We start from the raw sequence: 27,363 nt of genomic DNA, 5'->3' as shown, positions 1-27,363 counted from the left end.
AGGATACTGATACACATAATTACAAATTATTTTTGATCCATCCATTATTAAAAAAATATTTTTACTGCATCAGACAATAAGTAAACCGCTTGTGTTTCTCTCATGAGTTCAATTTATTTCCTGTTCTAGAGTCCATCATCCGTTTCTCTGAGATCAAGTACAGTGTGCGTGAACCTCAGGTCAAAGGAGATGTGGCTATAGTGAAGATTCCTATCCTGCGTATTGGAGACACCTCAAAGGTCTCAGTGGTGAGAGTGCACACCAAGGACGGCTCTGCAACCTCTGGAGATGACTACAACCCGCTGTCAGAGGGTAAGAACCTGATTTAATGGCACATTAGCTTCCACAGTCCCTCCTGCTACAAATATATGTTTGAGACTTTTATGTTTTTGATTGTTCCTCACTTGATTGTCTGGGTTTCTAAGATGTGGAGTTCAAGGAGGGCGAGAGGGAACACTTTGTGGAGATTGAGATCCTATACGACGGTCAGAGAGAGATGAGGGAGGCCTTCACTGTTCACATGAAGCCTGATGACAACATGGTGGCTGAAATACAGGTGAGACAAAGACCCCACGGCGCACACAAAAGCCAATACACTCAATCAACAGCAGGTCCTGGTGTGCACATGTACAGTACTGCAAATCTACACACGTGAGCATGCGCCTTGTCATGTCAGCCTGTGTTAAAATAGCCAGGCAGCAGCTGGCATTGCTGTCAGCGCGCCTGAACCACAGGGTCTTATAAAAAGCTTTTCCCTCTGGAATGAGATGCTGAGGGGAATGTCCCAACAGAGCCAAACAGTAGACGAACCTATAAACAGAACTGTGACATTCTACCCATATACTCCACATCAGGCATGTATCGTTCACGTGACAGAAATAGGTTACCTCTGACTAAACCGTTTTGTGCTTTTACTGGGGATGAAAGAATGGCTAATTGACCTAGGAAGGGCTCAGGGGAAACATCCCATGAGTAGGGCTGCAGTATTTTCATTTATCCATGAACTGGACCAAAAAACACCTCAGCAGAGGTTATGAATGAATGAATTTACATTATGTGATGGGGTCATAACGATGCCTTTCTTCTTGGTAGATGAACAAGGCCATTGTGTACATCGAGGAGATGGACAGTGTAGCAGATGTTACCTTCCCCGCAGTGCCCCAGGTGGTTTCCCTGCTCATGTACGATGACACAGTTAAAACCAAAGACAAGCCCCATCCACCCAATGGATACCCTGTTGTGTGTGTGACGGTGAGTGGGATGTTACTTTTTCCACACTGCTCTAAAGCTTACCAACTGAACCAGTCATTATTGTTAAAAAATTTAAGAGGAAATATGTATTCATTCAGCGTCCGTTTTGTCCTCTCTGGCAGGCCTGCAACCCTAAGTACCATGACTTTGATAAAACTGGTTCCATCTGCTCTGCGGAGAACATCAATGACACCCTTACCCAGTACCGCTGGCTGGTCAGCGCCCCCACTGGGTCAGATGGAGTGACAAGCCCCATGAGGGAGGTGGACACTAACACTTTCTTCACCAACACCAAGTCCATCACCTTAGATTCAATCTACTTCCAAGCTGGCTCCAGAATTCAGTGTGCAGCAAGAGCCTTCAATGCCAATGGAGATGCGGGACTGGAGCTGTCCAGTCCCATTGTTGTGATCAGCAAGGAGGAGGGTGAGTGGAAGGCAGAGGAGACATGGGTGATCAGTGCAGATTTGTTTGGTTGTGGATTAATTGTTTTAACTACTTTGCAGGTATGTGTCAGCCTCGTATCCCTGGTACTGTTGGAGCTGAGCCTTTCTCTGCAAAGATCCGTTACACCGGCCCAGATGACCCAGACTTCCCCAACCTAATCAAACTGACTGTCAACATGCCTCACATGGATGGTGAGCAGTAACTCTTCTATTAAGTAGTGATATATGATCATTATTATTCATTCATCTCAACTAAATCCTTATCTTGTGTGATAAGAACAAGCTTTCCCCTCTCGACAGGCATGTTACCAGTGATCTCCACAAGACCTCTCTCCAACTTTGAGCTTACACTGAGCCCAGATGGCACACGTGTGGGCAACCACCGTTGTTCCAACTTACTGGACTTCAATGAGATCCAAACCGGCCATGGCTTCATCACCGACGCAACAAAGAACCCGGAGATCATTGGCGAGACTTCACCCTACCAGTACAGCGTTATCATGCGTTCAGCCAACTCTCTGCGCTTCTACAGGAACCTCAACTTAGAGTCCTGCCTCTGGGAGTTCACCAGCTACTATGACATGTCAGAGCTGCTAAATGACTGTGGAGGCTCCATAGGCACAGATGGACAGGTAGGAAATACAATCAGTTGGTTTGCTCATACGCAAATGTACACTGTTTGTAAACTGTCTGGGACAGTGAGCATAAAAAATGGAAGAAATTATTGTAGCTCGTCATTAGCAGTGCACCATCCACTTTTATATTATGTCCTCTGTTGGTGTATAAATGTCCTACAGTGTCTGTTTTCCCACTTATTTAGGTACTGAACCTCGTCCAGTCCTATGTCACCTTGCGTGTTCCACTATTTGTATCCTACGTCTTCCACTCTCCTGTGGCTGTGGGGGGCTGGCAGCACTTTGACCTCCAGTCAGAGCTCAAACTCACCTTTGTGTATGATACAGCCATTCTGTGGCAGGACGGCATTGGCAGCCCTCCTGAGGCTGAGCTACAAGGTACGTTCTCGGAGCAATGCTGCTCCCTGTCGGTGCTGACAGAGAGAGAAAATCTGTTTTCTAAATACTGTAAAACTTTCTCTGTTATAGGAGCCATGTACCCCACCAGCATGCGTATTAATGAGGAGGGCCGCCTGGTTGTCAACTTCAAGACCGAGGCTCGCTTCAGGGGACAGTTTGTTATGTCTCATCCAGGTAAGAGTGTGGTGCCCTAATGCGCACACACACACCCTAAACCTATCCTGTGTGGTCATTCTATACAAGCAGCCTCCTATTGGATTACCCTGTGGCCCACATCCTCTCTTCATCTATTTCTGGAGTTCCACATTAGGGGTCCTTCCTGTGTGAAAGTGCCAGAGGTCATTTCAGCAAATGTCAAAATCACCCTGTGGCGTTTACAGTTAGGAAGCAAGTGGCACAAACAATACAAAAGGTCACTCTATAAATAAAAGGGTGGACACTGTTGCTAGTTTTAATTTGGACAAAATGCAGCTTCAGAGATTTATGACTTACAAACAATGTTTGTTTTCAGGAACCAGCGTGTCATCCATGGTGATGTGTGCTGACCACCCTGGACTGACGTTCACCCTCAACCTGGTCAGGACTGAGCCTACGTACAACCAGCCCATGCAGCAGTGGAGTTTTGTCTCAGACTTTGCTGTGAGTCAATATGGAGTGAAAACTTTCCTTGCTGTAGTAAAGAATTCACAAACGTTATACAAAATACCAACATTTGTTCCTGTGTTCTCTGTGTGACATACAGGTGCGAGACTACTCTGGGACCTACACTGTGAAGTTGACCCCCTGCATTGCCTCCCCCAATGGGGAGTTCAGCATCCCTCCTGTCTGCCACCCAAGAGAGCCTCTTACCTTTGACATGGACATACGCTTCCAGCAGGTTAGCCCAGATATCCTGACAAAAATCCCCAAGCAATATTTCTTTCCTCCACAATAGTGAGAACAGACACCAACATAGGAGTCATTTAGTCTTTAACACAAGATTAATACTGTGTTACTTTGGTTAGTTTAGTTACATTTGTCAATAAAGGTTTTAAGTGTCTTAATATCTCAAAATAATGTTCTCCAGGTGAGTGACCCAGTAGCAGCTGAGTTTAGCCTCAATACTCAGATGTTCCTGCTGTCCAAGAAGGAGTTGTGGTTGTCGGATGGCTCCATGGGCTTTGGAGAGGGGACTGATACTGCTTTTTCAGAAGGTACTACAACGCTGCCATCTAGTGGTGATAAATAATATTACAGTCGATGACCGTGACCCCTGAAGAACCCCATGTTGTATCATCCCCCTTACCTTTTCATCTGTCCTTTGCTTCAGGCTCTATGATCTTCGGTCGTGTGATGGTGGACCCAGTCCAGAACCTGGGTGACTCCTTCTCCTGCAGCATTGAGAAAGTCTTCCTCTGCACAGGAGCAGATGGTTATGTTCCCAAATACAACCCCACTAACAAGGAGTACGGATGCCTGGCGGACGCTCCCTCTCTGCTTTACAGATTTAAGATCCTGGTAAGATGTAAAGGACAATACTTAAGGGGTGTAGAAGCCAAAAGAAGTAGATCCCATATCTGATTTCTGTTTGTATTGTTCTGCAGGACAAGGCCCAGCCAGAGACTCAAGCTTCAGCATTTGGTGATGTTGCTTTTAAGGCCACACTGGCCCAAGACACACCTGGAGCGCTGCCTTTGGTCAAACAACCAGGATCAGATGGCTTCACACTGTCTTCATCTCCACTTTTCCAGGTCTTGATAGATATTAAACTAATAACGTGTATTGAATAATACATAAACATATACGAAAAGGCTCAAATACCTCTCTTCTCTAGGTGGCTGCTGGTCGAGAGTGGTTCATCCACACCATCTACACTGTCCGCTCCAGAGAAAATGCCAACCGCAATATCGGCAAACGCAGTGTGGAGTACCTCCATCACAGCATATCCTCTGTCGAGCAGCCCCAGATCTCCAGCGTAGCCGCCCGCCGCCACCGCCGCGCTGCCCCTGCTCTCTCCAGCCCTGCTCTGGCCCAGGACATCGGTATCGAAAACAACCGGGGAACCAACATCCAGCACATCGCTCTGGACCGAGCAGACCGCATGGTGGTCAGCCAGCGCCAACCTTGGTCCCCCAACCGTGACCCTCTCCTGGAGCGGCCCCTGCTGGAGAGTTCTGGCAGAGAGCCCTCCGACACCTCCACCCTGCCCATGTTGGTGGGCCTCGCAGGTCTTATCCTCCTCATCTGCCTCATCACCACTATTGTCATCCTGCTGCTGAGGCGCAAGAAGAAGGAAAAGAACACCCAGTACCCTCCTTACACCACCTCCTCCTCCTCTGCCTACAGTGGCTACAACCAACGTCCAGCAGGCATGTGGAGCAGTTCAGACAGCTCTGAGGTCTAGATGTGGACCACCTACACCTCAAACACCTGCCCTTTATTAAAAAAAAACTATGATAGTCTCCACCACTGTGCCTTTAATGCCCAACTCTTGTAGCACTGAGGAGCCCAGAACAACCTGTGGACAACACAATATGTCAGTGCTCTGGGGCCCACATACAGAGAGTGCTCCAGAGTTTTCTGAGGCTTACTGATCTCTGATGATGGTTAGTTCTTGCTGTAACAATTGGTTCTTGCCTTTTTTGCAGCATATTCTGAATCATGGATGTACGTAGGGGCCCTTAAAATATTAATCTGCTTCACTGCTCACCCAGTTGTAAAATATCCCTCTTTATCCAATGTTTGCAAATGCATGAAAAGCCAGATTTTACTAAACACAATTATTTACCGAGTAAAAGGCAACCACTTTAAAACTTCATGAAAGAATTTCCTGTGTTCCTCCTTTAAAGAAAATTAATTTACCAAGTTTTTTATGACTGTAATTCACTGTTCATTATTTTGTTTTGTGGAGAGTAGAGTAGAGCAAAATGGACTGAATGTTAGTTGAAGCTGACCTTAATGAATGATAATGTGATTAATGATTTTTAGTATTGATGTGTTTCTGTTGTGCTTTAAAAAGCCTGCAGTACTTCGTGCCCACTGCTGAGTTAACAATACCACTATGGTGTCATTGAAAGGGATTGTAAATGAAATGTTTGTCTTGAGAATGCAGAATTTTCTTTCTTTTTTTAAAAACATTTTTTCAGGTTAATGTGGCTGAAATTAGATGCAAAATGATCTGTGTACATATCAATGTAGGACTATGAAAAAAAGGTATTATAACACCCTGGTGAAACTTGAAAAATTATGAACTATACGTCTTTCTGGTTTGTCGATCAAGTTCTGAAAAACAAGCGCAGTATCAAAATTATAAATACTCCTCTACAGGTGACAATATATTTTAATGTGCCAATTGTTATTAGTCTTTTATGGCTTATTAATTTTGTGTCAATTTCAAGAGTTTGGATGTTTGTACACTTCAACTGCCAAATATAAATGTCCTTTTTTGAATCAATGTCTTATTTACCAGAGTGCACACATTTTTTTTTCTTTAAAAAAAGGGGAAGTTTAATTGTGATGTTCAAAAAGACATTTTCTACTTCACATAGGAAGATAAAAGAACAAATGTTTTTTTAAAAATAAAACGGGTACATATTGTTTCAAGCAATGGAATGTAGTACATCCAACAGGCATAAATACATTTATTTCAATTAAGTACTAGTAAAAAAAGGACTAGCAAACAAAAAACTAAACCAGCACAGCTGCAGTGTTTAGGTCAGTGACAACAAGGCAGGCTTGTAAAGAAGCACTTCCTAAAACCTAATACAACCAGATCAGTCCATCGGGGAGTTTTACACAGTACATTATCACAGCCTGCAAAAACAAACACAGACACTAGAACTAATGGTACCGGAGCTGGCTGCCGCTCTCCAATTATGATACTGTGTGTTTATAAACAGCTTCATAACTTCAGCTTTTTCCTGCGTCCACGACCATCTGGGGTTCCCTCTGACTTTCGTTTCTGAGCCTGGGAAGGGGGAGACAGTGATTAGGAAAGATTTACAAGCAGGAACAGGAGTACTGTCAGATTTGTACCGTTGCTTCTTCTAATTCCTGATTTAAATCTGTTATTTGTTAATTGTTTAGACAACATTTAACATAGAAAGTTTTTATTTAAAAAAAAATCACTTTGGTATTGTACCGAAACTCAGGTATCATATTGGAGCTAATACTCAAAAACTGAAAACAATACCCAGCTCTAACAAAGACTATTTTGAATTTGAAAGGTTTTAGTAGCATCAAACAAGTGGCTTGCTTCCTGTAATATGACAATGGATTCCCAACTTACTGAGCCGGTCTTTGGGCCTCGTTTCTTTTTCTCCGCCTTCTCCCTCTCCTCCAGCTCCATGTTCTCTCTCTCTATCAGGGTAATCAGGGTGTTACATCGCCTCTGGAGCTCCTACAACACAAAACATCATTTTAATCATAAAGCCAGATTTTACAATCACCATGCAGGAGAGGTGGTGCAAAGAAGCCACAATTCACCATGGCGGTCCTGGATTTGAGGAACCAGTCGAAGCGGAACTGGGGAGAGTTGCGGATGCACTGACGCAGCTCGTCGTACACGCTCTCCTTGTCGAAGCCCAGCTTGTGGAGCATACAGATAAGGAAGCGGTCTTCTTCCTCTGTGTAGTTCTTGCCTTTGTTGGTGCCGTAGGAGATACGAAGCTGATGGAAGGGAGCCTTGTAGCGGCCGATCTGAGCGAGGAGATGAGAAACACAGCGAGGCAGCATTAATTAATGAGGAACAGAGGATAATGTGATAAAGAAACAATTAAGGAATCAGAGCAAGATTTAGAGTTTAAGTGTTTAATGAGATAAAGCTAATTAGGTAGTTTAACCAGAAATAAGACAGAAAGTCAGCTACCTTTGAGTCGAGTGCTTTCTTGATGCTAATCCTTCTCTGAATCCTGGCCTCTCCTCTCTCTATCTGGGCCATGATCTTCTCGATATCCTGCAGCTCATTGCAGCGCTCCCAGAACACAGCTGCAAGAACAAATACAAACATTAAATTACAAAATGTTTAACAAAGGCAAAAGGCTTGGATTTACTTTCTGGACAGAGGAGAAAAGTGAGTCATTACCAGAATATTCCATGACTTCCTCAGGAGTTTTCCCCTCCACTTCTCTGGCAATGTTCTCAATATCATCTCGTCCCCACTTCTCGTTGGCTTTGATGAACTGGTTGAAGTCGCGCTTGTTCCAAATGGTAAATCCCTGCCATGAAGGTGCAGTTGATCAAAATCCAGGTTAAGAAAAATATTTGGATTTGCAGCGTATCAGCCATTAATTGTTAATATTAAGCGAGAATGGTCAGTACCTGTTGCAGCAGGTTCTCCTTCTCCTCCAGTTCCTCCTCTGTGAGAGCCTCAGCCTCGTCAATCTTAGCCTGCTCCTCTTTCTGCACCTGAGCCGAGTTTGGCATGTCTGGATTACGGGGAACCTAAAAAAAAAAAAAAAACAAGAACCACAGATTGACTTCGAGACATTTCTAAAGACATTAACAGCAATCTCACTCTCATCTGTAAGATATCTTTGTACCTTGTAGCCTATGGTCTTCCTATAGAACAGAATTTCCTTTTCTAGAAGCTCAAAGAGACGTGGGGGGAAGAACTGGAAGTCCTGAACATTTGGCTGCTTGGGAGGACGAGGAGCCTGGGAAATGGAGTCAAATAGACACATCTTATGTTACAAACAGGCCATCTGTCATAGGAATATTGTAATTACACATTCTGCTGCATTTAAGCTTTACATCCTAAGGGTGTTATTAGGGTGATCCGACTCTACCTTGGGTGCTTTAGGCTCACTGACTCGCAGGGCTTCTCTGAAATAGGCATCCACTGCGTAATTGGCTTTCCTTTCCCTCTTGGGTGGCTCAATCCAGTTGGTAATGACCTGAATGAAGACAGAAGAGGGGAACACGGTAAAGCCTCAAAGGCTCATGTTGTAGGAATGAAGCAATTACAGACTGCATACTGATGTTGTAAGGTCTCTGTACCTTTTTCTTCTCTCTGTAATCTTCTCCTTCAAATGTGTACACACTGCTGTTCTCCGTGTCCATGGTGAAGTTTCTCAGAGAGCTCTCACCCAGGGAAGACAGCCTCTCCTTCATCTCCATAGTCTAACATATGACGAGATGGCGAAATTCAAAATTAATACAAAAAAATATATATTTATTGGGAATAGCTCAAAGTGAAGTATCACCATCTGTAGGTTTTCTCTCATGCATCCAGACTCACCTTCCTTTCACCTCTCTCCAGGATTGCGTCAATGTCATCGTCTGTGATCTCGCTCTCTTTGGAAGCAAACACGTGCGTGGCGCCGTGGCGGATGATGGACAGCATCTCGTCCTTGCCCAGCTTGTTTGCGCTTGGATCCACAAGTCTTCCTGTTAAACACACAAAGCAAAACTCACTCAAAACCTCTGGTTTTATTTTATTTACCAACTACGTTACAACACTCACTGACGTTTACTGTGTGAACTGTAAGTACACACGATGATGTTCATTTACAATTAAAGCTCATCAGGGGAAGAATTACCTTGCTGGATGACAATGGAGTCCAGGCGCAGCTTCATCTCGGCCCTCTCTACGATCCTCTCCTCCACTGTGTTTTCGGTGATGAAACGAAAGACGCGCACCTGCTTCTGCTGACCGATCCTGTGAGCTCGGTCCTGAAATGAAAAGATTAGACCGGTCATTTTCCTGCCTCTGAAACCAAGTGTTCCAGTATCCAGTGAACGAGGAGAAAGATCACTGCTTCAGAGTACTGACCATGGCTTGCAGGTCGACTTGAGGGTTCCAGTCTGAGTCGTAGAGGATGACAACATCAGCTGTAGCCAGGTTAATACCCAGCCCACCGGCTCTGGTGCTCAGCATGAAGATGAACTTAGAGCTGTTGGGCTCATTGTACGCATTGATAGAGATCTGAAAACACACAAACAATTAACTTTAGTGTCTCGATGAATAGTTTTCTGAGGATGATAGTTTGTTATGAGTTCATGTCAATCTACAGAGTACTCATAAATCATGTCTAAAGTTTGAGAACTGAGCATCTCACCTGTCTCTCCTCGTGTGGCGTCTGGCCATCCAGGCGGCAGTATCCGTAGTTCCTCCACATGCAGTAGTCCTCCAAGATGTCCAGCATCCTGGTCATCTGACTGAAGATGAGCACACGGGAACCTGGAATGAAGGGACAGTGATTGTCAATTACATGTACAGAAAAGCTGAATTACCTGTGAATACGTTAAGACCTTGTAGACTCCAGTGATAATTCACACACCCTGCTCCTTCATCTTTGGTAGCAGCTTGTCCAGCACCGCCATCTTGCCACTGTTCACCACCAGGTGGAGGTCGGTTGTGTAGGGAGGGCCCGGCTCGGCTCCGTCGAACAGGTACGGGTGGTTGCAGCATTTCCTCAGCTGCATGAGAACGTTCAGCAGGCGCATCTTGTCCATCTTACCCGCCGAGTTCAGAATGTCAATGTCCTTCATCAGAATCTTTGTGTACCTTATATACACAACACTTTAATGTTAGTACCCAGGTAATTTCAAGTGGTGCAGAATTTAGAGCGAGAATGCTCAACTGAGGATGCTTACCACTCTCGCTGCATCTTGCTCAGGCCCACATACATCTTGATCTCTTTTTTGGGGAGCAGAGTCTTTTCCACATCAGCTTTTATACGACGGAGCAAGAAAGGACGCAGAACCTACACACACACACACACACACACACACACACAGAAATGGCAGGTCAAACAAGCTGCTTGCTGCTTTAATCCAAATAAGAATGATATATCTTAAAATTAGTTATAAGTTTGAAGTCATCATCAAGAACTTTCAATACATACGGTGTGAAGACGTTCAACCAACTTCTGGTCACCCAAGCAGTTGTTTGTGTCAAACCAAGAGTCAAAGTCCTAAGGGAATTAATAAAATAATAAAATTAGAATCAGAAGGCAAAAACACTTTTCCGCTACATAACAGATCGGAACTAAGTAGATTATGTTTTTAGTTCAAACCAGAGAGTTACCACCTCCTAATAATAGTTCATCTCAATCTTGCGCATTTTTTGTCAATTCTCACCTCTGATGAGTTAAAGACATCAGGCAGCAGGAAGTTCAGCAGAGCCCACAGCTCATGGAGGTTGTTTTGCAGGGGTGTTCCAGTCAGGAGTAAACGGTTAGTGGTCTTGAATTCTCGCACAATTTCTGATAGCTATGTGGACAAACAAGGGCAATTTTAGCTTTACTAAAATATCTTGCAATATTAAATGTAAGACAAAGCGATCATGCAAGTATCTATTTTATCTCAGCGGCTTTCTGACCTTGGATTTCTCATTCTTGATCCTGTGGGCCTCGTCAATAACCAGATATCTCCAGTTGAATTTCTTGAACACAGCCTTCTCGATGATGAGCATCTCATAGGATGTGACACACACATCCCACTCTCCTGGCAGCAGCACGTCTCTGATCAGGGCAGTCTGAGAACGAAGGAAAAATGTTTAGCATTTAGTTTTTTTAATCTGTGACACTTACCTAGACTTCACACAAGACATTTTGCGCATTAGTTTCAGGAATCACAAGCATAATTTTGAATACAACAATCACTTCAAAATAAGATAGAGTTACTTTTCATTAGTGATGCTAAAGTTAGCTGTAGCCTTCAGTGACAGATTATCTTGTGCATGACAGCTATAGTGTGTCCTCGGTACTCTCTCGCCTCAACACATACAGTCAGTAAAAATACACTTTTAACGCATGATATGTGTGCCACATATAAAACAAAAGCTCCCCGTGGAAATAAATGATCAAATGATCTTTAGTGTTATCTAAATCTTGCAGTCATTTTAGTTTGGGTCCATTTCATTAAGCCCAAACCAGAGGTTTCACACACAAAGAAATTAGATCCAGACCAGAGTTTACTATTGCAATCATCAGCAGGATTAGTGCACTATATACTGCCTTGCTGTGAAAATGCTGATTCTTCACAAAACGACAGCTACTGTGCTAAGATGTTGCATGGTTGGCTAAACTCTACTCCCACCTTAAAATAAGCACAATGTAATCAAGTATTAAAGAGTAAAACAGCCTACCCTCTCATCTCTGTCTCCGATCAGGCAGACTGCTCGGAGAGAAGGCACCCATCTCTTGAACTCATTCATCCAGTTGTACAGGGTGGACTTGGGCACCAGCACCATGTGAGGACCAGGGATGTTTCTGTAGTGCTTCATATAACCCAGCAGGGCGATAGTCTGGAGAGTCTTACCCAAACCCTAAAAAACGACAAACAGGGAGAGTGTGAGACAGAGCAGTGTGTGACAATATGAAATGAAAATATGTGGTATACATATCAAGATGCAGAGGTAACCGTGTTTAACTGTGAGAAAGTACTGACCATTTCATCAGCGAGGATGCCATTTATGCCATTTTCATACAAAGAGATGAGCCAGTTCAGACCACGGACCTGATAGTCCCTCATTTTTCCTGTTTTGACGTCTAGATGAGAGACAAGAAAACAAATAAATATTACTTCTGTTCTTATGTATTTTACATATGCCTGTGTACAATGTTCCTTCCTCTCAAGCTCAAATAAAAACTGCTTGTTGCTTACAGGAAGGAGATTCATCAAAGCGAGTGCAGACATTAGTAGTCTTGGTGCTCTCGTTCAGAAGCTCTTCATCCTCCTCTTGCTCTGTGCGTCGATGGCGGTTGCTATCAAACACAAAGGGTCAGTATCATAATGGGAGCCTGCTTGCTCTGATCAAAGACACCTGTGTTGTGCGGACATGTACTCACTCTCCGGCAGACAGGAGGTTCTGTTTCTCATCTTTCTTGATGCGAGGACGTCCTGGTTTCATCTTCAGGGGGGATGTGGGAGTCTTCTGTGCGGCTGGTTGGATGAAATGAGCAAACAACTCTGTCTGCTTCAACAGGTACTCAAATCTGTTGGTCCGATCTGTTTGCTACACGCACACACAAGCAGAGAGTCTTTTTAAACTTCTTTATCCAAAAACAGAGAGCTGTGGCATGCAATGTAATGTACAGTGTCCTTACCACTTTCTCCTCATATCCTGGAGTGGAATCTTTAGTTTTGGATGAGGAAGAGGAGGATGCATCTTGTCCATCAGGACCAGCATCTGAGGAAGATTCTTTTCCAGCATCTGAAGAGTCAGACTTCTCCTGAGCAGGAAAAAATTAAAACAGTTTTGTTTAGTGGCTGGTCTCTGATTTTCTTTCTAACAACAGCAGGCAGGAAGAGATAAAACAAACTAATAAGGAAGGAGGAACAGCTCTGTTCTGGGATGCTCTTTGGACTCTCTCTGGAAATGGCAGAGGAATAATGTCAAGACATCCTCCACTAAGTTTCAACATGAACTCTTGAAAGCTTTGGGCAGTGTTTTCACCCCTACTGCCAAGCATCCACCAAGCCAATCATGCGTACTAGTTGTTAACCTTCTGCACCGGTCTTTGCATTATAAGACAGGTTTTGTATGCGTCTTATAATGTTGTGGTACAAAAAGTGTATGTTTGAATTAAGTGTATTTGCTACACCTTATATGTCACAGTCTATGTCTCGATACACTTTCTGGTTACTATTTATGTTAGTGCTTACAGTATTTTCTACCTTTATTTTTGCTTTTCATGTGTCATATTTGTGTAATAAACAATACACACACAGCAGTCTCCGAGTTTTATCAAAGTCACTTTCTCATTCAATGCTTCTGTTCTTGTACTTCTGTGAATAATCTAATGTTTATCTTATCTAAATTTTTAATATGTGCAGATAAAAGAAACCCTGCTCTTTTTGTCTACATTCGTTAGTCAAAGCTCGATACATAAAGCAGCGGACGACAAGTTGGCGGCAGGCAGCGCCGCGGCGGCATCCCTCTCCGGGAACAACAGCCATAGCCGAACTGACTGTCCCTACTGAAAACAAAGACGCAGATGGGACAGCTGAGCGGGGCGCTGCTCTCCACTCGTCTTCACGGGGTTTTCCAAACGCCGGATCGCAGTTACGAACAACTCGTCGAGTGAATCTGGCCCGGTAGTAAACAAAAAGCACGCCGTGACTTCTCACGCGATGATCAATGAGTGGCTAACGGGTCTATGCTAGCAGTGTGAGTGCTTATGAAACGGGGTGGCCTCGCCGCTGCTTCGTGTTGTAACGTTAGCTTCAGTCCCGAGTCCCCAGCGCCGAGCTGTTGCTGTCGCGAGCTAATGATAGCACCGCGGCGGCTAGCTAACTAGCTCAAACAGCCCACATTAATGTTGACAAAGTGAAAGTTTTACAGAGCCGAGTTAGAGAGACCCGCAGTCGAGGGACGGGCGGGGGTCATAGTTATAGACTTATGCGGCAGGTTTTGAGAGAAGTGTACGCGGTGGTGAGAGAAGATGATGTCCGTTTTAAACCATCTTACCTCGGCTCCTCCGGCTTCTTCAAGTTCAGTCTGCTCTTCCCGCTGTTCCGCGCAGTTTGCACTTTCGGACATTTTTAGTCGAATTTCCTTTTCGATCTAGAAATATCGTCAGTTATTAGGTGCCTTATATGATCCCCTGTACGAGCCGTTGAAAATTTTCCGAACGTTGTCACGGTAAATGGGAACTATCCTCTTGTTTTTAATGAAAGACACACCGGTTGGTCACAGGCAGCACATCCGCGCTAGCAACAAGGGTTTTCTTCAGCACCCGCGTTCATACGGCGCTAACGTTACCCGGTGTATGCGCTCTATCGCGAGACTTGGTGATGGTGCCTTCGTAACTGTTGGAAATGTTGACATTCAGACGTTACAGCTACTCCTAATGAGTTCCTCCTTGGTTTTGATTGTGTTCCCTCTGAAGCTGTTAAGTAGCTAAAATACATGAATGTTAATTCTTCTGTTGTTCTTTCTCCGGATCTTTGTGAAACTATTGTGGTCTTATACTGGGAAGGTGTTGTAGAAAACAGAAGATTTTTATTCATCCAAAGCATTTCTTTTTTCAGGAAATTTCAGGATGATTCTTTGCTTACAAAATCAAATTTAAAAGTTCATATTTGACATTGACAGGCTGAGATTTGCCATACTCTGGCTTTCATTTGTTTGTCCTTAATTTGTTGTTTGTGTAATGCTATTTGTGTTATGATTTTACTATTTATACATATATTTTATTAGATCATTCGTGTATTTTTGTCTGATTGTAATCATCAATCAAATAATCCCATAATTCAGTTTGCAAAGCACTTTGGTTAGTGTTTGGAGTTTTAATGGGCTTTATTGATTAATTAACTTGGCTTTCATAAACACTGAACAAATAAACCACACCAAGTCAACAAGTCAAATAAAATTTCACATCCACTTATGGTCTCTACCACCGTGCACACTCTGCATCTAGTCTTGACAAATCTATATAATTACATATTTACATACATTATCATTTTCTGCAGTGGACGCTTTTACTTTTGAAACTTTAAGCACATTTTCCTGGTTATATTTACATACTTTTACTTTTGAATGCAGGACTTTTACTTGTAATGGAGGATTTTTACAGTGTGACATTCGTACTTTTACTTAAATGAAGGATAAGAATATTTGTGACCTCTGAAATAAGGATGCACGAGGAGTACTTGAATGCAGCACATCAACTGTACATAAACTTCTCAGAAGTGCGTAAATATCGCAACGACAGTTTGACAACATTTAAATCTCGTCATTCAGAAACGGCCAAAAACCTCTCTCACGGTGGTCTGTGATTTTATCTCTCAAAATTTAACAACTGCGTAAACAGGCAATGTTAAGACGAATATTGCTTCATGCAAGGGTCCTACCAGCACCTCCGCCCGTGGGAATGACGCCGGTGGAGGTTTAATCAGCTGATTGTGAGCAAACAAATGAACCAAAATAACGCGGTTTTCTCTGTTAAAAAGTCGTTTAACTTCGACCGACAGTTGAGGATATTCAAGTCGGACACTTGTTGACATGCTTTATTTGGGTAAGCACACATTATAAAGCCTCTGTGTCGTGCTAATACATGGCGGCATTTATGCTAAGTCAGTGGCTCTTAACGTTACTCAGCTAATGTCAGGCCCGTTTGGCTGCTTTGTTAATTTTTTTAATTGTTATTCAATATTAATAACAGCTGTCTGTACGGAGCGTGAGAACCGGCTCCAAGGATTTGTTGTCGTCTTCAGCTCCCGAGCCACGTTTTTAACCGTCGGATGCATAGAGATATCCGTTACCGTTACAGCTAGCGTTAGCAAGCTAGCTGCCTGTATCCACACAACACGTAGAGACAGCGGCTGGTTGCTGTTCTTTTTCAGCGTCGAGATACAGAAGAAAAAGATAATATGTAACATTGTGTTAAATACATACTACTTAACAATAGTTTAATTTGCCCGGGTTTGACTTTGTTAAGGCAGATAGTTAATAAATGAATCCTAAAATTGGTTTGATGACATTTGAAAAAGATAAAACAAAAACATCACATCATATGGGCTATCTGCAGGTCATAGATAGATAAATAGATAGAGTACTTTATTAATCACAAATGGTAATTGCTGTGTTGCAGCAGCTACCACAAATAAATCACCAAAACTATTAAGTCGGGAACAATGCAATTCAGCTTGGTAGTGCTGACAAAAAATGTGATTTTTTTTTTATAGTTTACCAAGTGCCTGGTTTTCCTTGATATTTTTCTTATGTTCACCAGGAAACAGGCCTTAAATTGTCTTCTATGTGACATTAGAATTTTCTTTCAAAAATCTTAAGTTAATGATTATAGTAACCCAAGACAATTATGGCCAAAATTGAGACAGAAATTCTGTGATGGATGAAACCACTTTAACTGTTACATCCATTTTAGACCTATTCACTTTCTTAAATATTGCGAAAGTGATTAGAAGTTCTTCAAGTATGTATTTCGAAAATATGTTGTAGGCTGAAAAACAAAAGTATGTTTGATAAAAATGAAACATTATGTATGCACATGTTACTTGGTTTCTATGAGGCTCAGTCTATAGAAACATGATTAGTGTGTGACATTTTGCTTTCCAGTTATTTCATTCATAAATCTAAATTGGTTCTGAAAATAAGAGTAAATAAGATGACTTCTCATCTGAAAATTGATCTACTACAGTTTCTGTAATCATTTAATTGTCTTAAATAATTTTTTACACATCACAGCCTTTATTTGTTGTGACTCATCGTGTTATATATTTGTCTGTGTGTGTGTTTATGTAATACTTAGAGCCCCAGTTGTCAAACGGTGTAAAATGCCTATTTTCAACTCAATAGTTCCCGTCGCCATCTATTCAGCTGAGTAAACATGTTCTACGTTTGTGTGCTGACAATGGTCACCCGACGAATGTAGACAATTGGTGTACTCTGACAGTTGGAGTGAAAAGAGTTTTACACACCAAACTCTCTCATGTGGTCAATATCATTTAAACAATATAGATTGTTTGTGATATTCCAAAATATGACATTTATGTTTAATATGATTGCAGACCTTGTGTTACCTGTTTACAAGTATCAGCTAATTATTTCCTGAATTGCCCTTTATAGACCGTCATCATGGACAAGATTTTGGAGGGCCTCGTGAGCTCCGATCACTCTGTACCGCTGAAGAGGGCCATTGTGAAGAAGGTAGTGGAAGCAGCAGAGAAAGAAGTTACAGAGGAGCAGTGTCAAGCACTCTTTACTCTCACCACTCGCCTCATCTTGCTTGGTGAAGATGCCTTCCAGAAGCAGATTGGCTTCCAGGTTTTGGAAGCCTATGCACGCTACCACCGCCCGGAGTTTGAGCGTTTCTTCAGTAAAGACTTTGTCCTCAGTCTTCTCCAGCAGGGCTACAGGCCAGCTGGACCGCAAAGACCCAGCCATAATAGACTACATTCACTGCTGCCTGCGGCTGCTCATCAGCTGCCCCTCAGTGCTGGAGATTTTCAGCATAATCCAGGTGGAGGTTTTAAGGATGGTGTGTGAACGTCCGGAGCCTGCTGTTTGTGCCCGGCTGAGCACTTTGCTGTCTGACTTTGTGCAGTGCATTCCAAGGGATAAGTCAGGCGTTTTGTTCTGTCAGCAGCTAGTGAGGACCATCAGTTACTTCCACTGCTTTTCCAGCCAAGAGCCGGAGCTCAGAGAGTATGTCGATCAGGTGACTAAGGTTAGCACATTGCTGCAGAACATCTGGAAGGCTGACCCCGCCACACTGCTTCCCTCATTGCAGGAAGTCTTTGCCATTATCTCTTCCACAGGTAAGACACCTTCAAAAGTGGCCATATTACATCTTATTTCATTCTAAAGGAAAAGGTACCTTTATTTTTCTACAGAGAAAGTTCTGGGAGACCTGGGATGTCCTGAAGAAGTTTAATAGTGCAAAAATGTTTATATGAATGTATAGATCATAGAATCATAGATGTGTGCCTACCAGTGATGGAAAAGGGTATTTGCTTTTGTCAGCATGGATACATGACTTATAACCCTCCCTCTATAAATCTTGGCATTAGTACCCAGGTTGTTAGCGCATGATTGAGCACCCGGGAACAGTTACCTTGTTTCATTTTGGTTTTTAGGCCCTGCCAATAGCTGACTTTGATCCATTGGCTTAGTTTTCTCATTTGTATAGGCTGGAAGTAAATCTAACAATATTCAGTATTATTGGCACACCAATTGTTTTCATTTTGGAGGTAGTGGCCTCATTCTACACACTTGTAATTGCTCGGCGCAATTACTTTCAAATCCACTGATTCGAAGAGTGCATTTTCTTCAAGAGCAAATATTGAAAAGGATTTGCTGTGGGGATGTAGTCGAGTTCAGAACATTTCAGCTCAAGTCAAAGCTGCAGTTCTTTTGTTGACGGTTAAATTTAGGGATGTCCTGAGACTACTGTGCAGTGTTTCAAGTGACTGAACCCTGGAGTAGCACACAATAAACCAACAGCAGGCTGCAGTTCTCAATTAAATAGTCACACTGACAGTGTGTGTCAGTGAGCGACGTGAGCAGAGCCATAGAGGGTTCAGAGGTGACTCTGCCTCTATTTCAGTGATATTTTTCAGGTGAATTGGACTTTTAAAGTGCTGCAGTTGAACTCAAAGATGCTGTCAAAATCCACACTCTTCTTCACAGCTATTACATTAAAAACTATAGGACACTATACAGAATATTACAAGAAACCATCAAAGCAACGCTGTGATGCAGGATACATTCAGCTGCAGCAATTTAGATATGTTTTTTAATTTTAAAATGGACCCACTTTAGTTTCACTGTACTCTGTGCAACTGTTTTATGTAAGAATAAATAAATATTGTACTGAACTGAATTGTAAAGAACCTGGATCTGAATTGGGGGTTAAAAACTTGCTTTATGTTCCACTTTGATTATGATTTACATCTCGCAGACCCCTCCTTTGACCCATCCATCGCCCTTGCCAGCCTGGTCCAGCACATCCCCGTCCAGATGATCACAGTGCTTATCAAGAGCCTCACCACGGACCAGAATGTCAAAGATGCAAGCATGACTAAAGCCCTCTGCAGGTTGCCTCACACATCGAGTCTTTTGATATGAATGGCTGTGCTAGAGTCTTTTAAAAAATCTTTGTAATTTGTAGGAATAATGATAGTCATGCCTAAATCTGTTCTCCCCATGTTTCCTGCATTTTTTTTTCAGAATACATGTCTGAATTCTTCTCACATTGTCCCTACGGGTAACAATCTATACATCTACTTAAGGTCAACATTTTTACACTCAACACGCCCGTCTTCTGTCTGTCTAGGATGATTGACTGGCTTTCTTGGCCTCTGGCCCAACATGTAGACACCTGGGTCATCGCTCTACTGAAAGGACTTGCTGCAGTTCAGAAAGTTCACTATCCTTATTGATGTCACCCTCCTCAAGATTGAACTGGTTTGTAGTTCAAATGCCTTATTCTGAATGAGAAATTGGAGAAATTGTATGCATTTTAAAATCTACACAGATGTTAAACTACAGTAATAAGTAAGATAGATTGCAGCACTTCTTTTTGGACAATATTTATGTAAGGCTGGTAAGAAGACTTACTTGAATTATAGAAGCATTTTCCTAGTGTAAATAAATGTATCTATGGTTTTAAGATTTCTTATTGACCCACAGGTATTCAGCCGTCTGTGGTACCCCCTGGTGCGGCAGGGGGCGCTGGCTGTGCTCTCTCACATGCTGCTGAGTTTCCAGCATTCTCCCGAGGCCTTCCATTTGGTAAGGGATCTCCTGTCTCCTCACAGCCCATTTCCCTCTCATATGGCCACTTTATTGGTTTTCTCATTTTCTTCTCTTCTGGCTTAAATTACTTCAAAGCTGTGTAGACGTCTTTTCCCAGAACCCCAGGCTCGGCGCCGCTCTCCCACTAATGATGTGTGAAGCACTTAAATGCCGAGCAATGGCCCTTGAGTTGGCCAATTTCATTAGTATCTAAAAACATGAATAGTCGTGAAAAATACCCAGCAAATGAGACTGAACTCTCTGTGGGGTTCCTTATGTGCAACTACCCTCTGGCTGACCGCGCTGCAGATTTGTATGATTAATGTTAGCCATACCTTCCAGTGTTTACAGCACCACAGTGTCCTTATCATTTTTCTTTTCTCTTCATCCCTCACTGTCACAGGTTGTTCCTCATGTGGTGCAGCTAGTCCAGTCTTTAAGGACAGATGGTCTCCTCACCAGTAAAGCTTTCTTGCTGCAGTTCACTGAGCTCATACACTGCATGATGTACCAGTACTCCGGCTTCCCAGATCTCTATGACCACATATTAGAGGCCATCAAGGTAAAAGAGTGCAGGACACCTCATGTTAGAAATGCTCTTATGTATAAAAAATGTTGATTTGTGTAATGCACCGGGCCTGGCCATTTTAAACATTGAATATGTAATCAAAATCTGTAAAGACATGTTAATTTTGCCTGTGAACTACTTGCTAAGTTTGTTCTGTATCTGAAATGATTTGAATATGTGCTGTCAGGATCTCCCAAAACCTGGAGAGGAAAAGATAAAACTTGTGTTGAATCAAAGTGCCTGGACATCTCAAACCAACTCATTTGCATCTGGTCTCCTGAGGCAAGTTGGGAAGTCTGAGACAGGCAAGACAGGCCTGGTCAACCTGGGGAACACCTGCTACATGAACAGCATCATCCAGACTCTCTTCATGGCCACAGAGTGAGTCATTTACACATATACACAGTATATACACGTTTTTGTTGCATTTTATTGTGAAACATGAGGATTAAATATGACCTTTCTTTCTCAGTTTCAGGAGGCATGTTTTATCATTACATCTGAACGGTTCCAACACATTAATGAAAAAGCTTCAGCTGCTCTTTGCTTTCCTTGCGCACACTCAGGTTGGTGCCAGCCTGTGTAATGGATAACAGCAGTGGATGACAGTGAGGTTGTGTGTATATTTATGTTTGACATGCATGTGTGTTTCTCTGTGTCCTACAGAGGGCAGCATATGCCCCCAAAAACTTCTTGGAAGCATCTCGGCCTCCCTGGTTCAATGTGGGCTCTCAGCAGGACTGTTCTGAGTACCTCAGGTTTCTTCTAGACAGGTACTGTAGCTCTCTGAACAGACTGGATGAATCAGTCGCAGTAAGATTGTGTAAAGTTTGTGACATTTTAAACAAAAAAAGCTTTTCCTGTATTGTTCTTCCACGCTAAATGAATGGAAATCATACATTTGTGCATCACTGAGTGTAGAATGTAAAAATTGTTAATATAAAAGCCATTGCTATTAAGAACATAAGGCATTTACAGCGCTGTTGAGTGTGCATGATTGGTGTACTGATATAAACTAAATGGTAAGACTTATTGTCAAGAAAGAATATATGTGGAACAAATTAAAATCACTCTGCAGTAACATTTTCTCCTGATGTTGATTGTCCCTGTCTCCTGAATTCAAGGTTACATGAAGAGGAGAGAACACTTCAGGTCCTGGAATCAGCTAAGCCAAAGGTCGCCTCCCCTGTTGACACAAGCAGCAAAGACCCAACAGGTCTGATTTCTTCAGAGGAAGGCGAAGAGTCATCTTTGACTCCTGCAGAAACCAAACCTGAGAATGATGGGAAGACTTTGATAGAAAGGATGTTTGGTGGGAAGCTGATTACAGGTATTCGCTGCATGCAGTGCTTCTGCATCTCAGAGAAAGAGGAGCCTTTTACAGACCTCTCTTTGGCCTTCTGTCCTTCTGCCACCTCTCAGGACGGCCCTCAGGCTGAGGGGCCCTCACAGGAGCCCAAGGTTCTCTGTCAGGGATCTGTCAATGGTGGCAGTGAAATTCCCGAATCAGGCTCAGCGAAAGCCCCAGCTAGCAGTGTCCATTTTGTGCCAGTGACAAATGAGCCTCCTCTCTCTGTGCCTGACCTGGTGAACTATTTCCTGGCTCCAGAGATCCTGGACGAAGACAATGCGTATTTCTGTGAGAAGTGTAGCTCCCTTCAGCGGGCAGAGAAGACCATGAAAGTGGTGTCAGCACCCGAATACTTGATCCTCACCCTGCTGCGATTCTCGTACGATGCCAAATGCCATGTGCGGAGGAAGATTCTGGACAATGTGACCATCCCACCACTCATGAGACTTCCAGTACACGCCCTTTCAATGCCTACACAGTGTTCCTCTAATACCTCTTCCCCTCTGCAAGTGGATTCTCCTGAGAGCAGTGAGAATCTGGCCAAGAAACTCAAACCATCTCAAAAAGATGAGGAGGAAGAGGAGAAGGAGAGGATAGATGGTACAGAGCAGATAAACAGTGGAGGAGAAATGCCAGTCATGTCAGTGCCCTATGTACTGAGCTCAGTGGTAATGCATTCTGGTATATCATCCGAGAGCGGCCACTACTACTCGTATGGTCATAACATCAACGGAGCAGATGGAGCACAGCATCCAGCCAATCACTTCGCCCTCAAGGAAGATTTGGGGAACGACCAGGCCGAGTGCAACCTCGCCACTTGCTCAGCTCTCTCAATTCCACCTGCCGAAGGAGACCCGCTCCCTAATAGTGGCCAGGAAGCAAGGGATTGGCTGCTGTTCAATGACAGCAGAGTGACATTCACATCCTTCCAGTCAGTGCAAAACATTACCAATCGCTTCCCCAAGGACACGGCTTATGTGCTTATGTACAGAAAACAGGAGCTAGTAGGGCAGAACATAAATGGGGGACTGATGGCAAATGGAATGAGATTGTGTGCTGAGCCTCCCCTGCAGAAAGAACTGCTGGATGCCATTATCAAGGACAACAAACTGTATTTACAGGTAAGTGAAGGTGAACAAAAGAAAACATACTTTTCCCACAAACAGGCATTGTGGTACACATTTATCGATCAGTGCCTATAAAATCTCACCAAGAAACGCAAACCAAGTGTGAGGTGATTAAGAGTTAGAGCAAGAATTTAATCTGCTGCAAATAGTTTGTTTGGATATTGTAGCTGAAACACTGCTTAATTTTTCATGCTTTACAAGCAGATGTTGTATAACATCATTACCACTAACCCTCCTAAGTGTGAGGTTATTATGAAAGTCAAGGACTGTACAAGATTCTCTCAGGTGGAAAGTGACTGAGAGAAAACAGACTGTACTTTTACAGATAACTAAGAGCCTGCAGGGTATTGGATTTTTTTTTTGACTGCACTTGAAGTCAAATCTGAACTGTCCTGTTATAAGACGTGAGGTGTAATTTCACGAGTCATTGAACTGTGCTGTGTTAGGTTGACATTCCACCATGCTTGTAGTATAAGTGACTTAAGTAAATCACCCCTAGAGGGTGCTGGAACAATATGAAGTGACAACACTTACTCCCTGATAGTCACATAGAACTACACCATTGCTAAAGTAACTCTTTGGCATGACATTGTTTAGGTGTTGTTTATGTTTTACAGCTGTTTAACAGTTAGAAATAAACTGATGTGTAAACATTTTTTTCCTTCATAATGTCAAAAGGAACAGGAGCTCAACGCTCGGACCCAGGCTCTCCAGGCCCCTTCATCTTCCTGCTCATTCAGGCCCAACGGTTCAGATGACAATAACCCACCAGGGAGCTGCGGTCCATCTGGTGGAGGGGGAGGGGGAGGGGGCTTCAACACCATTAGCAGACTGGTATTCTGAAAGAGAGGAAAAAAAGAAAAAAGAAATGCAGCAGGAAACCTGTGTGGACTCCTGGACTGCTTCGTACAAGAGCCTGAACTGTCACACTATAGATGTGCATATAACCTCATAAAAAAAACACTGAAATAATCTAAGAACATGAACACACACACACACACACGCATTCATACAGACATACACCCAAACACATTCACATACACACATAGGCTATCTGTGCTGGCTCTAATCCTAGATTTGATTTTGACTAAAATAGTTTTTATACCACTGTTCCAGTCATCATTTAACATGTTTTTATTTATTCTGGTTATTTTTTTGTGATCTTAGTATTCTAACCCTCCATTAATCCCCCAGATTTTAAGACAGTCATTGGTGCAAGTGTGTTCTCCCCCTTAAAGAAATATGGCGAAATATAATTTGACATTATTGATGTAACTTCAGTAACCATCATTCTCCAAATAAGCATTTACATTTTACGATGATAAAAACATAAATTTGGTTCAGTCTATAACGTGCGCATATCATCTGGTTTGTCTTGAGTTTTTATAATATTACCTCACACACAAACATATGCAAACACATGCATGTGCATTGCACAATACAGAAAGCATTCAACTGTAAGATAAACTTTTTTTTTTTTTTTTGATCTGTCATAGTTCTGAACACACAGCTCACAAACTTTGTTTACTTTTCTGATGTGCATGCAGCTTTTCTTCATGAGCTGTGCTGTTTGATTTTCAAGATATTTGAATCTTTTTGGTGTGTGCTGTGGTGTTTTATAGGTTTCATATCCCATGCAATAAATGTAAATATGACTTAAATATCATTTCTGAATAATTGTGGAATACAAAATATATATGGAAAGTGAAAACTATATATGGAAAATTTCCAAGATAAAGGCATTTTCAGTAAGAATATTTAAAGCTGTTCTCACACTGTTAGCTTGTGTGATTTACAGAGGATTTAATTGCAAACTACTTGTTTAAACATATTTGACAACAGGTATTCCTCTGATTTGATCATTCAGGGAGACTTTTGTGTTCATGCTGATTTTATGTGCCTTTTGATATTTAATGCAGACTTTTGAAGATGAATTTGTCTGAATTTACACCTCAGCTGTACTGTGTTAATATTCATAATGGCTTCACCTTTCCCTCCAGTAAAAACAAATCCATATTTGTTGTATTGTCTTACTTGCATAGACAAAGCAGTGGGCAGATGCTGGCGACTAAACTGTATGTAATATTAATATATGACAGGGCAAATGGTAAAAATGAATGAAAAAGATGGAAGAGAACACTAATGTGAACCATGGAAAGATGAAGCAGAAGTTGGTTTCTAAATTAATTTCTGTTGTTATGCTCAACTGTATCTAAATGCCTGTGACATCTCACTTGTTTCCATATTTCAGCATTTCATTGCAGAAAATACATTGACCACTTGGAGCCATCTCTAGTACTACATCTTAACTACTGTACATGATTTCTAAACCTACTTGCAGTATACACAGACCTTGTAATCACCAGTGCCAGTTTCTTCCTGCAGGGAGCTAGAGTGTGGCAAGATGGGTTTTAAACTCCAAATAATATGTTTTTTAAATTAAATTCTTCAAAATGAAAATGGTTAATTGTTAAAATCATGGCATTACTGTTGCACACCTCAAGAATTCCACTCAAAAACATGAAAATTTGAGTTTGTGAGTGTCTTTGTTGATTAAAAAAAAAAAATAGAGAACTCTGTGGTTTCATAATTCATCCAAACAAGTATAAGTATCCTCCCATTTGTTGCTTTGATTGCAAAAATATTTTTGCACGAATGGAAGTGCAAATAGACTAACCAGTGACTGAAAAGGGAACTGGGAAATCACATGCACTCACTTGCTTTTCCCACCAGCACGAGACAAATGACTTGTAATGTAGCAAGAGTTAAATTATTTGTAAAGGTGCCATTTTTACTAATTTGCAATTGATTCGGGAAAAACACTGCAGTAGCACCAAAGCTTTCAAAGGGCATTTGGAAAAATCAATGACTCTCAATTATTAATCAACCAAACCATTCCATTTTTGTTGAAACATTAACTCCTGGGAATGGCAGAGTCCTTTTAAATTTGATGCCATAGTAGCATTCTGTAATATTTACATAAGTTTTCATCTAGTGTTGGCACTAAATGTAGTTATGCAATGCAACTCATATTCTCAGTTGACCACAAGGATGCTGTAATGCCCACAAACTAAAGATTTATGTACCTGTGAAGCACAACAAGAGACAACAAACGACAAAGACAGAAGTTTCATCAAAACTGATGTATAAAGAACATGGCACAAGCTATTTGGTGTTGTAACACTTAAGAGTATAGAGCTAAATATATGGTACTGTGGAAAAGAATTCATTAACTGGAAGTGGGGTATGGTGTATACAGCCTTTAATTGCTCCCCATTTCTTCATCGATATTGAGGCTGTTGAAAGAGGTAATGTGTCTGTATAATGGCAAAGTCATTAATCATCGACTAACAGCTAGGGAACATCCTTTGGGGGAAATGTTTACCATTACAATAGCATTCCAATAAGATTCCTCAGATACCAATCTAAGTTCATGGGAAACACATCTTTGCCAGAGGATTAGACCAGTTATAGATGCTCTGTTGAGCCCAGGAAATTGATTAGATTTAAAGAGCCAAATCAATCTTATAGCATTTTTTTTATCAGTTGGATGTTAGACAATTAAACCAGTATCTTGTAAATCTGGGGTTTGTTACATCCTAGAGTACAGTTTAAGTAATATATATACAAATCTGTCAGGGATATAATGTATGTATTTTAGTGTATGTCTTTTTTAAAGTAAAAAATAGACTGTATTTGATACTATAATAAACATAGTCTATGTACAAACTACAAGAGGTCAACGGGCACACTGCCATTATACTAACATTACATGATATTTGGGCGAGTTTTCCTCATCGAGTACATCACGCATTATGGTTGGTGTAGTTTAGACGTGCAATGATTTGTTGGGACCTTTCCGTTCACACTGAGGTGGGTCCTTTCTTTGTCTTGTCTTCAACTGTCTGATGACACTTTTTGTGTTCAGTCAGAGGTGCATTTAGCTTTATTACATCATGGTCCATGTATCAACCCGCCCTTCACTCTTTTGTTGTTTTTGGGACGGAGTACAAACGATTTTGAACTACATGTCCCATGGTTGAAGCTCTACGGTTTTCCCTACACGCCGCCGCCTCCCCAGTTCGTCCTCCAAACTCGTGGTTAAACAATACAGGTTACATGAGTATAACTTCCGACTACAGCTTTCAAAATAAAATCATCAGCGACGAACATCACGTTGCGGAAACACGTTGAAGAAATTAGTTATATCAGAGACATTATAAAATGGACTTGGGCTGTGCAATGTGATATGATTATCGCCGTGAAAGCTGACTGTAATCCATGAATGAAAATACCAGTGTTCTTCACGATTTTTTTTTAAAAATATGCTAGCCATAACTCTGAAAAGTCGAACAAATACATGCACATTCATATCTAGGGACACCAAATGCTTATCAGCAA

General features: G+C 42.0%; 3 protein-coding genes across 3 annotated transcripts in view; 2 read left to right on the top strand and 1 right to left on the bottom strand.

Annotated features, from left to right (window-relative positions):
- Window positions 1-6,164, top strand: part of frem3 (Fras1 related extracellular matrix 3) — a 29,057-nt gene extending 22,893 nt beyond the window's left edge. The window contains exons 11-24 of the mRNA XM_018690874.2: window positions 130-312; window positions 426-556; window positions 1,093-1,251; window positions 1,374-1,677; window positions 1,758-1,889; window positions 1,998-2,329; window positions 2,518-2,710; window positions 2,801-2,905; window positions 3,243-3,370; window positions 3,474-3,608; window positions 3,798-3,924; window positions 4,041-4,228; window positions 4,315-4,461; window positions 4,545-6,164. Coding sequence (XP_018546390.1) covers window positions 130-312; window positions 426-556; window positions 1,093-1,251; window positions 1,374-1,677; window positions 1,758-1,889; window positions 1,998-2,329; window positions 2,518-2,710; window positions 2,801-2,905; window positions 3,243-3,370; window positions 3,474-3,608; window positions 3,798-3,924; window positions 4,041-4,228; window positions 4,315-4,461; window positions 4,545-5,114 — 2,834 coding nt within the window. The 3' untranslated portion in view covers window positions 5,115-6,164. The remainder of the gene's footprint in view (window positions 1-129; window positions 313-425; window positions 557-1,092; window positions 1,252-1,373; window positions 1,678-1,757; window positions 1,890-1,997; window positions 2,330-2,517; window positions 2,711-2,800; window positions 2,906-3,242; window positions 3,371-3,473; window positions 3,609-3,797; window positions 3,925-4,040; window positions 4,229-4,314; window positions 4,462-4,544) is intronic.
- A 25-nt stretch (window positions 6,165-6,189) lies between these two features.
- On the bottom strand, window positions 6,190-14,394 carry smarca5 (SWI/SNF related, matrix associated, actin dependent regulator of chromatin, subfamily a, member 5). Its single transcript, XM_018690876.2, has 24 exons — window positions 14,127-14,394; window positions 12,763-12,888; window positions 12,505-12,671; window positions 12,320-12,420; window positions 12,104-12,204; window positions 11,802-11,981; window positions 11,034-11,189; window positions 10,793-10,924; window positions 10,558-10,626; window positions 10,307-10,416; window positions 9,991-10,217; window positions 9,769-9,890; window positions 9,483-9,635; window positions 9,250-9,382; window positions 8,949-9,097; window positions 8,708-8,830; window positions 8,497-8,604; window positions 8,251-8,364; window positions 8,030-8,152; window positions 7,794-7,926; window positions 7,578-7,696; window positions 7,196-7,408; window positions 6,999-7,109; window positions 6,190-6,677 (listed from the first exon to the last, which is right to left on the bottom strand). The coding sequence occupies exons 1-24, from the start codon at window positions 14,196-14,198 to the stop codon at window positions 6,612-6,614; spliced, it is 3,108 nt and encodes a 1,035-aa protein (XP_018546392.1). The 5' UTR covers window positions 14,199-14,394; the 3' UTR covers window positions 6,190-6,611.
- A 964-nt stretch (window positions 14,395-15,358) lies between these two features.
- usp38 (ubiquitin specific peptidase 38) lies at window positions 15,359-24,978 on the top strand. Its single transcript, XM_018690875.2, is given in 13 exon segments — window positions 15,359-15,675; window positions 17,247-17,534; window positions 17,536-17,938; window positions 19,081-19,216; window positions 19,456-19,540; window positions 19,542-19,586; window positions 19,812-19,913; window positions 20,320-20,478; window positions 20,672-20,865; window positions 20,957-21,050; window positions 21,151-21,257; window positions 21,609-22,956; window positions 23,641-24,978. Coding segments are annotated over 12 exon segments (3,117 nt in total). The 5' UTR covers window positions 15,359-15,675; window positions 17,247-17,255; the 3' UTR covers window positions 23,806-24,978.
- Window positions 24,979-27,363: the final 2,385 nt, after the last annotated feature.

Source organism: Lates calcarifer, linkage group LG5 (genome assembly GCF_001640805.2).
Source record: "Lates calcarifer isolate ASB-BC8 linkage group LG5, TLL_Latcal_v3, whole genome shotgun sequence".
Classification (NCBI taxonomy): domain Eukaryota; kingdom Metazoa; phylum Chordata; class Actinopteri; family Centropomidae; genus Lates; species Lates calcarifer.
Note: the sequence above shows the minus strand (reverse complement) of the source record. Positions and strands in the feature narration are given on the sequence as shown.